The 13,714-nt window shown below is 50.7% G+C and overlaps 2 protein-coding genes across 2 annotated transcripts in view; one reads left to right on the forward strand and one right to left on the reverse strand.

Moving 5' to 3' along the window:
• The window catches only part of zgc:158403 (tetratricopeptide repeat protein 39A), an 89,288-nt gene extending 83,992 nt beyond the window's left edge, over nucleotides 1-5,296 (forward strand). The window contains exons 16-18 of the mRNA XM_038784703.1: nucleotides 1,401-1,515; nucleotides 1,604-1,720; nucleotides 4,828-5,296. Of these exons, the coding sequence (XP_038640631.1) occupies nucleotides 1,401-1,515; nucleotides 1,604-1,720; nucleotides 4,828-4,942 (347 nt within the window). The 3' untranslated portion in view covers nucleotides 4,943-5,296. The remainder of the gene's footprint in view (nucleotides 1-1,400; nucleotides 1,516-1,603; nucleotides 1,721-4,827) is intronic.
• A 2,224-nt stretch (nucleotides 5,297-7,520) lies between these two features.
• Nucleotides 7,521-12,934, reverse strand: gadd45gip1 (growth arrest and DNA-damage-inducible, gamma interacting protein 1). Its single transcript, XM_038784704.1, has 2 exons — nucleotides 12,555-12,934; nucleotides 7,521-8,101 (listed from the first exon to the last, which is right to left on the reverse strand). Exons 1-2 carry the CDS (start codon nucleotides 12,917-12,919, stop codon nucleotides 7,804-7,806), a joined length of 663 nt encoding a protein of 220 aa, XP_038640632.1. The 5' UTR covers nucleotides 12,920-12,934; the 3' UTR covers nucleotides 7,521-7,803.
• Nucleotides 12,935-13,714: the final 780 nt, after the last annotated feature.

Raw genomic sequence — 13,714 nt, forward strand, 5'->3', positions numbered from 1 at the left:
GTCAATGTGGGTGGACCAGGACAGATTGTTGGTGATGTTTACACTTAGGAATTTGAAGCTGTCAACCATCTCCACCTTGGTACCATTGATGCAGACAGGGGTGTGTATGACACTTCACTTCCTGAAGTTGATGACCAGCTCCTTCGTTTTGCTGACATTGAGAGGGAGATTATTGTCGTTGAACCATGTTACTAGGTTCTCTATCTCGCTCCTGTGCTCTGACTCATTGTTGTTCGAGATCTGACACACTACGATCATATCATCAGCAAACATGTAGTTGGAGCCGAATTTTCCTGCACGGTCTTGTGTGTATAGGGAGTATAATAGGGGGCTAAGTACGCAGTCTTGTGGGGCCCTGGTGTTGAGGACTATCGTGGAGGAGATGTTGTTTATCTTTACTGATTGTGGTCTATGGGTCAGGAAGCCGAGGATCCAGTTGCAGAGGGAAGAGCCAAGTCCTAGGTGTTGGAGTTTGGATATGAGCTTGGCTGGGATTATGATGTTGAAGGCGGAGCTGTAGGCAATGAACAGACGTCTGACGGAGGAGTTCTTGTTGTCGAGATGCTCCAGGGATGAGTGTAGGGCCAGGGAGAGAGCATCTGCTGTGGACCGATTGTGACGGTATGCGAACTGCAGTGGATCAGGACATTCTGGAAGTGTGGAATTGATGTGCCTTGAAGCACTTCATAATGATAGGTGTCAGGGCCTCCAGATGGTAGTCGTTGAGGCACGTTGCCTGGTTCTTCTTTGGCACCGGTATGACAGTGGTCTATCTAGAGGGTGGAAATTGAAAGCAGGCAGCACGTCTCAGTTTAGAGCTAAGCCAATGAAAAGCAAACGTCTTCACACACGAGATTCTTTGAACGCTGCCTCAGCAATCTAAACCCAACTGGGGGGCCGAGAAGGGTGTCAGATGTGGACTTCAGAAATCAGGTTAACAACAACGTTCTAGTTAGATTAAAAGTACAGTTCCCTCTGCTCTAAATAGAACCATGGGATCTTTCGAGCCCGCCTGAGATGGCCCATGCCTCACCTGCAAAGTGGTACCTCAGACAATGCAGCACTCCCTCCCCTCAGCGCTGCGCTGGGAGTGTCCGCCTAGATTTTGTGCTCAAGCTTCCAATTGAGCCCATGATCCTTGAGGCAAGAGGACGGCCAATTGAGCGGCTGGAAGCCAAAGGGATGGATGGGCTGAATCGTTCTTTCCCGTAAAAGAACGGCCTTTCCAACCCTGCCCGGTCGCACGTTCCCCAAATAAAAGTGGGAAGCCTGTAAAATCTGTGCCTCAGCGAGAGTCGGGAGCGAGCACAGTCCGCCGAGCAGAAGCCCGGTTCAGATCCCGCGAGCCTTCGCTTCGAGTCATGCTCTATCAGACTAATGGCCTGCTCTTAACCCCCTAGCTAACGAATACCTGACTGACGACAAATGCGTGGTCAAACTCTTGAAGGGCTTGTGCTTGAGGCATTTGGGAAAGGTCTTGGAAGCCGAGCAGTGCTTTGTCTACATATACCACAAGTGAGTGCAAGTGTGTTGGGAAAGAGGGCGTGTGTGTGGTCGCCGCTGTAGAACGATGGGGCTAATCTTCCCCACCCTTTGTCGACAGTGAGAAGAACATTAAATATGACCACTACTTGATTCCAAACGCACTTCTGGAACTCAGTCTTCTCTTTATACAACAGGCAAGAAAAGACGAAGCCATTAAGTGGCTGAGGCGAGCAAAGTGAGTACTTTCGCCTTAATTCCTTTTGTGGGTGTTATTCGGCTGGGCCGGCATCTGTTGCCCAACCCTAATTGAACTGAGTGGCGTGCGAGGGACAGTTAAGAGCCAACTGCGTTGCTGCGGGTCTGGAGTCACATGTAGGCAAAGATTGCGGCCTCGTCCAAAGTCTAGGGACCTCTGGTCCTCTTTTGTAGACCACTAGAGACAGGTATCCATAGACCAACACCCCAACAAGAGGGTCAGAAAACAGGCGAACGGATAAAATGGGGGCAATTATTGCACTTTAGCTGGTTTTACACTAGGTGGCGCTGTCTGCTCATCTATTCAAACCCACTACCTTCTGCCCCGAATTTAGGGCCAATCGAAGCTGATTCGGGAATAGCAAGTCGAGGCCCCGATACTGAAAACTCAGGCGGACATTAAACAGTTGCAAGTCAGTGATTAGCATTGCTGCCTCAGGGCGCTGAGGTCCCAGGTTCGAATCCCGGCTCTGGGTCACTGTCCGTGTGGAGTTTGCACATTCCCCCCGTGTTTGCCTGGGTTTCGCCCCCACAACCCAAAGATGTGCAGGGTGGGTGGATTGGCCACGCTAAATTGCCCTTTAATTAGAAAAAATGAATTGGCTAATTTATTTGAAAAGAAGTTGCAAATCGGTCTCCCCACGAACTGATGCGGCCCCACCCCACCCACTCAGCAAGTCAGGCAGCATCTCTGGAGAGAAAGAGTTACCGCTTTGAGTTAAACGTGACTTCTCCTTGCTGTGATCAGCATCGTATTCTATGTTCCGTAGAGATTGCATCGCCTGACAGGCCTGTACAGGATATTTTAAAGTGCAGTTGCTCTTATAATGTAGTAAGCTTGACAGCAAAATTGAACACAGAAAGATCACAGGAACATTCGGCCTATCGAGTCGGCACCGACCCTCCGAACGAGCACCCTACCCTATCCTCGTAGCACCTCCTAACAATTGGGCACTAAGGGCCAATTTAGCCAATGGTTAAAGACGGCCAACCCACCTAACCTGCAGATCTTTGGACTGTGGGAGGAAACCAGAGCACCCGGAGGAAACCCACGCAGACATGGGGAGAACATGCAGTCTCCGCACAGTCACCTGAGGTCAGAATTGAACCCAGGTGCCTGGTGCTATAGATAGAGTCATAGAATTTACAGTGCAGAAGGATGCCATTCGGCCCATCGAGTCTGCACCAGCTCTTGGAAAGAGCACCCTATCCAAGTCCACAACCCCACCCTATCCCCATAACCCAGTAACCCCACCCAACACGAAGGGCAATTTTGGACACTAAGGACAATTTAGCATGGCCAATCCATCTAACCTGCACATCTTTGGACTGTGGGAGGAAACCGGAGCACCCGGAGGAAACCCACGCACACACGGGGAGAACGTGCAGACTCCGCACAGACAGTGACCCAAGCCGGGAATCGAACCTGGGACCCTGGAGCTGTGAAGCAATTGTGCTATCCACAATGCTACCGTGCTGCCCCAGTGCTAACCACTGTGTGTTCTGATGTTAGTAGATGGATAAATATCGACCGGGGAAAACCTACCTGCGCCATTGAAATAGTTGCTGGGAATCTTCAACATCCATCGGGCACATGCGAAAGGCACCTCAGACAGTGCAGCACTCCCACAGCACTACACTGGAGTGTCAGTCTGGCACTTTATCATTTGTAACAGCACAAATGATAACTATTAAAAACTGGGAGACTCCTTCTTGAAGATTTTCACCTCTTCGCATGCCTGCACTTCAGAACTTGTGCTAACCAAACCTTTGGACTGTGGGAGGAAACCAGATTGTAGCTCGTTAATCTGCCGAGACATTTTATTTTGTGAAAAGTGTGTGCTGGTGAACCCCGACTCTCTGGTGATATCTGGCACCTAGCGGGGTCTCCAGCTCAGGGTTTTCGAAGGGTTGTAAATGGTTCTCCGGTTACGCCAAGCCATTGACAGTAAAGCGCCTCGGGGGGCGTCCCGAGGTAGAGGCAGGTGCTATACAAATGCATGTTTGTTCTTTCCTTCATTCGGGGGGGGGTGTCGGGCCGAGGTACTGAATGACGAATGGCAAAGCGGGCCGCAAGGCCTCCTATTGTCCAATGTATCGACTATTCTGTGAGCAAAAAGAGTTGCCATGGATTCTCCGAACTGTTCCATTAGAAAGTGGGATTAAAATGACTGGCGGGTTTCTTTTGTCTCTTCGCTTTTTTGGGCTGGCACAGACAGGACAGGCTGAATGGCCTCGCTCTGCACCGTAACTTTTCTCTGGTTCTAAAACAGCCCAAATGACAGGATAAAAGACAGGCTTGCATTTGTATAGCGACTTACCCGACTGCAGGACATCGCCAAGGTGTTTTGCAACCAGTGGAGTGGTCTCGCAATGTGGTCAATGGTGGAAGCCAATTTTGCGCACAGCAGGATCCCACGGACAGGAAAGGGATAATAACCAGATGAATCTGTTTCTAATGACGTTGGTACTGGGGGAAGAACTCACCTTTGAGGTTGATGCCCTTGGATCTTTCATAAGTCCCCGAGAGAGCAGATGAGGCCTAGATTCAACATCTCACCCAAAAGACAATCCCTCCGACAGTGTAGCACTCCCTCCACCCGGGAGCGTTTCGATTTTGGCCCTTAAGCCAGTGGGGTGAGGTTTGAACCTACAACCTTCTTATGCAAAGGCAGGAGTCCTGAGCCCCTAACATGTTGGGGCAGCACAGTGGTTAGCACTGCTGACTCACAGCGCCAGGGACCTGGGTTCAATTCTGGCCTTGGGCGATTCCATGTGGAGGTTGCATGTTCTCCCCGTGTCTGAGTGGGTTTCCTCCGGGTGCTCCGGTTTCCTCCCACAGTCCAAAGATGTGCAGGTTCGGTGGGGTTGCGGCGATAGGGCAAAAGAGTGGGCCTACGTCGGTTCAGAAGGTCGGTGCAGACCCCAATGGCCTCCTTCTGTGCCCATGGGGATTCTACGGACATGGATTGGGACTCTGAATCCAGAGAGGACTTATTGGCCTATTTCTGGGAGTGGTTTGGTTGGAGGGCCTTTTCCATTTTCCCCATAACTCTGCTCTCTCCCCCCCTCTCTCTCTCTCCCCAGGCAAAACTACAAGGACTATTCCATGGAGTCCAGGACGCTTTTCCGAATACATGCTGCTCTCTCCAAACTCAAGGCGGAAAAAGACGAGAATGGGTTTGAAGTGACCGCTCTATAGAGGGGAAGCGGTGAACCCCCGACACAGTGTAAAAGAACAATGGAGGACTCGAGTGGGTTGGGGGTTTGATGGGGAAGGAGTTAAAAATGAACGGAAATGCTTACACCCCGGGAATATCTGTGGGTGCGGGATGGGACGGGGGGGATTGAAATTTTACGTAGTGGAGCATTTGAGCCTGGGGGAAGCTGTTCTGCCCAGGCTAAGACTCGTAAAAACAAAAATTGTCCCTCTGCTCTTTTGGATTCTGGGATGGGAGGGTGGGGAAGAGGTTGGAAAGTGTTGCTGTGGCGACGAAGCAAGCTGCCACATTTAATTCGAACCACAGGGCCTATTTTCCTTGCGATTATGTTTCTCGGGGGGGGGTGGGTGGGAGGAGGAGGGGGCCTAGAAAATGTCACAGGTCGTAACTGTCAAAGGTCGTAACTGTCAAATGGAAAGCGAGATGCCTTCTCACTGCAAGGCATCAAATCGAGATGACGGAATGGCTGCCGGAAGACGTACCCAAAAGAGCTTGGTGATTTTTCAGTTTGTTGTCGGTCGATGCGGTCTGTCACAAGCGTTTTCCGAGCGTTGGGAGGCCTTTCAGCGTCAACCGCAGGGGTTAGAGGTCAACCTTGCTAGTGTAACTTTGTTCGTTTAATGTTTACTTTGATGTAATTTAGAATGAGTACTTTTTTTAAGAGGCGTGTGATCCCCGAGATGGGCTGTTCCTTGAAGTGGACGGAGATTGAGATAATTAATAAACCTTCCCTCGCAAGTTACTTTACATTCAACATTCTCAATGCGCTTTACATTGAAATGTGAATGCTGTACTGTCTTGATTCACTCATTTCCCCCCCCCCCCTCTCTCCAAACTGTGGAACAGCTAACTCCTCTTGAGTTTTATAGAGATGAATGATTTGGTTCTGGCTGGTGAATGGGTTTAAATAGTTTGGGCAGAGGATTTGCTGTTTAATCTTGGAAAATGAAACCGGTTTCTAGAATTAATTGCTACGCTGCGCCATTCATTCACTCCCCATTCCAGTTGAGGCACAGCATCCCTTTGGGAAAAGGGAGGCAGCAGATTCTCCACTTGTCCGGATGAGCGCAGCTCCAGCAATACTCCCGAGTTCGACACCATCCAGGACAAAGCATCCCTGCTAGATTGGCACCCCCGTCCCCCACCTTCAGCATTCCACCACCACTGAAGCAGAGTGGCAGCCGTGTGTACCCTCTACAAGGTGCACTGCAGGAACTTCGACCGCACCTTCCATACCTGCGCCCTCTACCATTTAGAAGGGCAAGGGGCAGCAGAGGAACGGGAATACCTCCACCTGCAAATTCCCCTCCGAGCCACTCCCAACTTGGGGAATTTACCGCCTGCTCCTTCGCTGGCGCTGGGTTGAAATCTTGGAACTCCCTCCCTAACAGCACTGTGGGTGTACCTACATCATGGGGGGCCTGAGCGGGTTTAAGGCGGCTCACCACCACCTTCTCGAGGGCAATTCGGGATGGGGAATAAATGCTGACAGCCAGTGACGTCCACATGCTGTGAAAGAATATAAAGCACTCCCTCACCATGGGCTCCACTCCCAGGTCGTAAACTGGAAATCAGAAGTATTATTCATTTGAAAAGTCCGTTTTTCCACCTCTCTGATTGGGGATGCTTGAGATTAATAAATCTATTTCCATTTGCAATTCAAGCTGTGGTATTCCGAGTCTCGGTCCTTACTGGGCTTGGCCAGGGTACCAACTCTGGCAGCTCTAGATTCAGGGAGGCTGCCCTCTCTGACTGTGCTCCAAAGCGTTTAATGGCATTCACTCTTTTAATGCAAGTCCGTCAAACCTCGCGTTTAAACTGGGAAGGCTATTGTGCTCAATTTTATCCCGAGTATCTTGTTGGATCTTAATTGCAAACAACGCCAGTAGATTTTTAGATTTTAATGGCATCAAGGGGTGTGGGAAAGATAGCGGGAATACGGCGTTGGGATGGAGAATCAGCCATGATCATACTGAATGGCGGAGCAGGCTCAAAGTTGCTGAATGACCTAATTCCGCTCCTAGTTTCTATGTCTCTACGTTCCCCCCCCCACCGAGCAGTCAGCCCAAGACCATTACTGAACCTGCTCTGGGCACTGCACCGGTTTTTTAAAAAAACCCTTCATCTTACCTGAACTGCAACAGTGCAAATTTACAGGTGATTTAGCAGAGTGTTGCGTGTACCAAGTACAAGAATTTTATACAGCATTATTTCAAAATGGATTAAAATCAAATCATTTTAATTTATGTCAATTAACTTTCAGAATAAAATGGATATTTGGTTAATGATCTCTTTGAGTGTTGTCACTGAAGACCATTTGAACATCCGCCCTACCCTTGAGTGGTTTTAGCAAACGGATGAGAAGTGAGGGGGGGGGGGGGGATCCCCATTGTGGAATTCAATTCCAGAAATAAACCTGGGAAATGTGGGAGCCCCGGTGTCACAGCCGGTGTCCGAGAAAGATGGAGCGTGGGCAGTAAGAGTCCAACTGGTTTCACGGATGACTCCGAGGGGAGGGGAATCTGCCAGCCCAGACCATTACGACAGAACACTCCAGTCTAACGTTGGACGGTCGATTCTTTAATAGCCTCCCGAGGCCACTGAACAAAACAAAATCCACACAGAGACAGCCCCCGAAGCCAGGGTGACCAGACAGTGAACGTGACCTCGCCAGTGTCAATGACAAATATTTAAAGTCAGAATATCCGAGTTACTAGGATTGACACACTTCACACTCACGTTACACACTCCTCACATTTCATTCAAGCCCTTTCAATCAGATGACGAACACCGGCTGCAGAGCCCCCCCCCCCCGATGCCTGGCAATGTAAACACAATCAGCCTAGGAGGTGTCTGCTGCTGACGCTGCCCTCGCCTCGCCCCCCGCACCCTCTTCCCTCCGCCGCCTCTTCATCAGCTTGCGTTTCTTCTTCTCCTCTTTCTCCAGCTCCTTCACCATCTCCTGAAACTTGGCGCTCCGCGGGTCGATGCTGTAGCCGAAACGCTCCCTGGCCTCCGACAGCAGGCGCTCACGGCGCAGCTTCTCCTCCCTCTGCTTGGCCTTCAGCTCCCGCTTCTCCCGCCTCCAGTCTTCAACCATCTTGGGCATCTTGGCCATGTTCGCTGCAATCAGCTTTTGCCTGTGGATATTGGGGGGGGGGGGGGGGGGGGGAAAGAGAGAAAGGAGGAAGATATTACATCGTGATCACACATGTCAGAGAGAGATTCACAGTCTCCTCTATCTGATTCCCTTCCCTCCACCATTGACGGCCGTGCCATCAGCTGCCTAGGGTCTCGAGCTCTGAAATTCCCTCCCCAAACCTCTCAGTCTCTCTCTAAAAACCTACTACCTATCCCAACACAAGTATTTTCTTTCATAGATCAATTGATAATGTAATGTGAAGGGTCTCAGAATCTCATTCTGCCGCCTTGAAGAATCTCTATGAACTCAAGTTTTTAATGAATGTGTGTTAAACACCCAGGACAATGAAAGCAGCTTGGTTGGCCGCGTGATCCCGTTCACGGCTGACAGTGATGATAATAATAATCTCTGCTAATATGATACCTCCTGCACCACGGGCTTTTATTTTGTGTAGTAACCTTTGATGTGGCACCTTTTGGGAATCCAAGTACATATAATAATTATCTTTATTAGTGCCACAAGTCGGCTTACACTAACACTGCAATGGAGTTACTGTGAAAAGCCCCAAGTTGCCACATTCCGGCACCTGTTCGGGTACACAGAGGGAGAATTCAGAATGTCCTATTCACCTAACCAGCACGTCTTTCGGGACTTGTGGGAGGAAATCGGAGCCCCCGGAGGAAACCCGCGCAGACACGGGGGGGGGGGGGGGCGACCCAAGCCGGAAATTGAACCCGGGTCCCTGGCGTTGTGAAGCAACGGTGCTAACCACTGTGCTACCGTGCCACCAAAAAAGTGTTTTCATTCATCTTTACACCCAGTAACAAAGCCAAAATGAACATAGCGAGACCGCCGTCTCCGGAACCCGCAGATCCCAGCCGGAATATGGGGCGAGGTGGGAAGGTCCGGATAAGACTCCTGCAACACTGGTGACGCTCACTCGACTTTCATACTTGCGTTGCTCCTTTGAAAGAGCTATCCAATTAAACCCACCTCGCTGCTGTCCCCCCGATCCCCTACAATTTGTTTCCCCTTTTCAAGTACATAGGACTCATGACGCAGTCTCGGGCGGGGCGGAGGGGGCATTTAGGGCTGAGAGAAGAGGAATTTCTTCACTCGGGAGGATGGTGAATCCTTGGATGTTTCTACCCCAGAGGGCCATGGAGGCCCAGTCACTGATTATTCTGGAAGCAAAGAGGTCTATAGATTTCTAGATACTAATGACAGTGTGGAATACGGGGATGGTGCAGGTGGGCGGTGTTGCAGAAGATCAGCCATGATCAAGTTGAATGGGTTGATGGGCAGAATGGTCTAACGCCTGCTCCTAGCTCGAAGGGAAGAATGGTCTACTGCTCCTAGCCCGAGGGGCAGAATGGTCCACTCCAGCACACCAGGATTCCAGATGGTAGCAAACCCAGTGAGTAAAACAAAACTGTCTTTGGGTTCTTTTGCCTGTCACAAACTGTGACAAAAGTGCTGGAAAAATATGAAAAGTTTAGAGGTTTTTTTGCAGCTTTACCATTTAGCGAGACGCAGCACAGACTGTGGAAATAACCTAAAGTTTAGCAGGAGAGTTCAGCTAATGCGAACCTTAAAGAAGCAAACCTTTGAACAGAGGTCACCGAGGCGGAGACCTGAATCATCACTGCGACAATAAACCACACAGCACTTTCTCGCCTTTGATTTAATGGATTGCTGCTGATCTACATTTTCACACCTGCTGCTAAGACCGGCGTTAGCACCTCATTGAGGCAGCTGGTGGGGACGGACATTGTCACGATTCACATTGTGCACTTGCCAGCTCCCAATGTGGATTACACCAAGGTTCAGATCGCATGTGTGTGGGCTTTGCCTGCAGTGCCTCACTGGGTGTCTCCCCTATAGCGGCACTCCCGCCGCTGTGCTTCCCAACGCCCATCGCTCACCTGCCAGCAGTAATACTGAAGGAGGCAATTTGGGCCGTTGTGTGGGCACTGGCTGACTGAAGTGATTCGCAAGTAAAGCGAGGGCGAGAGAAGTGAGGAGCGAGCTGATCGCTCACAACAGTGAGTGTGAGAGCCGTGCGCACCCTCTGTGTCCAAAGTGTAAATATTTATTTTGCTTTTACCAGTTGAAGTTGATGACAGTCCTATTAATATATAAATGATTTAAGGATTTTCTGTAACTATGAAATATTCGGCGTGTATTAAACGTATTTAATCTTATTCATGGGGTCAAGGTTAGTGAATAATCCCAATTTCAATCAAAGCGGCATGGTAGCACAGTGGTTAGCACTACTTCTTCACTGCACCAGGATCCCATGTTTAAATCCCGGCGTAGGTCACTGTCTGTGCAGAGTCTGCACGTTCTCCCGGTGTCTGCATGGGTTTCCTCCGGGTGCTCCGGTTTCCTCCCACAAGTCTCGATAGATGTGCTGTTAGATGAATTGGACATCCTGAATTCTCCCTCCCCCTGAACATGCGCCGGAGTGTGGCGACCAGGAGCTTTTCACAGTAACTTCATTGCAGTGTTAATGTAAGCCTACTTGTGACACTAATAAAGATTATTATTATATGTACTTCAATTCCCAAAAGGTGCCACATCAAAGGTTGCCATGATGTTAGAGATGCCGGCGTTGGACTGGGGTGAGCACAGTAAGAAGTCTTACAACATCACCTGAGGAAGGAGCAGTGCTCCAAAGGCTAGTGTTTGAAACAAACCTGTTGGACTTTAACCTGGTGTTGTAAGACTTCTTACTGACATCAAAGGTTGTTACTACACAAAATAAGAGCTTGTGGTGTTGGAAGTAACGTATTAGCACAGTTAGAGAATTGGTTAGCTAATAGGATGCAGAGAGTACAGGATAAACAGGTCATTTTTTGGATGGCCAAGCTGTAGCCAGTGGAGTGCTGTAACCAACGATCAGTACTGGGGCCTCAACTATTTACAGTCGAGGTCAATGATTTGGATGAAATGTATATTCGCTAAATTTGCGAATGACACAAAGATAGGTAGGGGAGTAGGTTGGGAGGAGGACGTAAGGTGTCTGCAAAGGGATATAGATAGGTTGAGTGAGTAGGCAAAAATTTGGCAGATGGAAAAATGTGACAAAAATGTGAACTTATCCACTTTGGCAAGAATAGAATAGCAGAATAATTATTTCAATGGAGTGAGATTGCAGGGACAACACTGCAGTAGGTAGCAGTCACAACGTCCTGATTATAATGAAAATTTACCCTCCGAAAGCCCCTGTGTGGCTGGTGACACTGTACAAAAGCTGGAGTGACGAAGTTTGGGTGCAAGCATTTGAAATTAAAATGACTCAGACGGATATGACATATATTAGGGACGGTCAGTGGACACATGAGCGAGTGCTCAAGAAAATGAGTTAAGAGGAACGTTTTTGAAGCAGTGACATCAAGGAAACTCGCTTATTTTGGATAGATGATGCGAACAGGGGGGGGGGGGGGGAGTATTTAGAAAAGAAAGAGGCGGGCGAGGCAAAACAGCTTGAAAACGTGCACAGGGGAGTACCCAAGATGGATGGATAATATCAGAACGTGGACTGGCCCTCTATGGGGCGGGCAGCGAAGAACAGTGGAAAACGATTGTTGGTCGTGCAGACAACCCTCGGAAAGACAAGACAGCAGAGGCTGTAAAAGTAATTTGTGCGCAGTGTAGGTGGATCAGCTATGCTAAATTGCCCCTTGGTGTCCCAAGATGTTGCCCCCCCCCTCCCCGCGAGGAGGGTTGCTCTTTCGGAGGGTCAGCACAGACTCAATGGGCCAAACAGCCTCCTCTGGCACTGTAGGGATTTCACAGCACTATGGACTGCCAACCGTCCTGGAGATTTCGGAGTACAACTTGACCCCCCCACCCCCAAACCTCCCGGCTAACCCGCCATCAGTCGGCCAACACACCCGTCTCCGTGACACGGACGGAGGAAAGAAAAGTGATTCATCCCACACTTGGGGGGGCTTTTCACAGTATCTTCATTGCGGTGTCAATGTAAAATGAAATGAAATGAAAATCGCTTGTCACGAGTAGGCTTCAAATGAAGTTACTGTGAAAAGCCCCTAGTCGCCACATTCCGGCGCCTGTTCGGGGAGGCTGTTACGGGAATTGAACCGTGCTGCTGGCCTGCCTTGGTCTGCTTTCAAAGCCAGCGATTTAGCCCTGTGCTAAACAACCTACTTGTGACAATAAAGATTATAAAAACCTGGGATGATGCCCAACTATCGACCAGGCGGCAAATCGCTCCCCTTCCCCCATTCTCAATAGCTTTATAACCAGTAAAACAGACCTTTTAACAGATTAAAATCAAACAATATTCCTGAAATCGCCTGGGTGATTTCTCTCCTGGGGCTTGGTCACTGGGGAGGGGGGGGGGGGGGCTCCAGGCCAACCCGGGAGGAGTTGGTAACTGTCCCGCGGACGGGGTAGGCGCCACACAAATGTAACTGCCCCCATACCTCTCCCGCCGCTGCTTCTGCTCCTCCAGCTCGCGGGCCCGGAAGTCGCTCTGCATCCGCTGCAGGCTGGGCTCCCACTCGGCCTGGTGCAGCCGCAGCTGGAGCAGCTCGCCGGGCCCGGGCCACAGGGCGTCGGCCTGCAGGCCCGAGGCGCTGCCCCAGCGGCCGTACAGCTTGCGGCGGGCCCGCGGGCCTCGCTGCCACTCGGGGCCGCCGGCCTGCGGCAGGTAGAAGCCGCTCAGGTCCAGGCCCAGGCGCCGGGCGTTGTAGGCGGCCTGGACCGTCCGCTGGGGCCCCGCCGGCCGCAGGCCGCTACTGGCCGCCCGAACCCAGCGTCCGAGGCCGCGCAGCGCGGCCGCCGCCATCTTGGAAGCGGGGGTCCTCGGCCCGCGCGGGGTGGCGCCCGCAAACGCCTGATCAAAAGTTTTCCACAACTTTTTTAAAAAGTGGCTCCAGGAGGCCAGAAATGGACAACAAATAGTCAGTCTGCGCCAGTGACCGAATTAGTCACATCTCCTCAACCCTTCACAGTCCAAAGCTAAAATTGCCCTTTCGTGTCCAAAGATGTGCAGGTTAGGTGGATTCACAGAATCACTACAGTGCAGAAGGCCATTCAGCCCATTAAGTTGACACCGACCCTCTGAATGAGCACTGTACCAAGGCCCACTCCCCCACCCTATCCCCATAACCCCACCTAACCTTTTGGACACTAAGGCCGTGCTAAATTTGGCCTTACTGTCCCAAGACGTGCAGGTTAGGTTTGGCCATGGTAAAATTGCCCTTTAGTAGGCAGGGATGTGCAGGTTAGGTGAATTGGCCATGCTAGAATTGCCCCTATTGTCCAAAGATGTGTATGTCAGGTGTGGTTGTAGGGACAGGGTGGGGGAGTGGGCCTAAGTCTAGTGGGCCACGTGCCACCACGGTAGCACAGTGGTTGGCACCGCTGCCTGACAGCGCCAGGGACCCGGCTCCAATTCTGGTCACGGGTGACTGTCTTGTATGGAGTTTGCACGTTCTGCCAGTGTCTGTGTGGATTTCCTCTGGGTGCTCCAGTTTCCTCCCACGGTCCAAAGGATGTGCAGGTTCGGTGGATTGGCTACGCTAATATTGTCCCTTAGCGTACCAAGATGTGCAGGTTAGATGGGGTTACGGGGATGGGG

The sequence above is a fragment of the Scyliorhinus canicula genome, chromosome 25, assembly GCF_902713615.1.
Source record: "Scyliorhinus canicula chromosome 25, sScyCan1.1, whole genome shotgun sequence".
Lineage (NCBI taxonomy): Eukaryota > Metazoa > Chordata > Chondrichthyes > Carcharhiniformes > Scyliorhinidae > Scyliorhinus > Scyliorhinus canicula.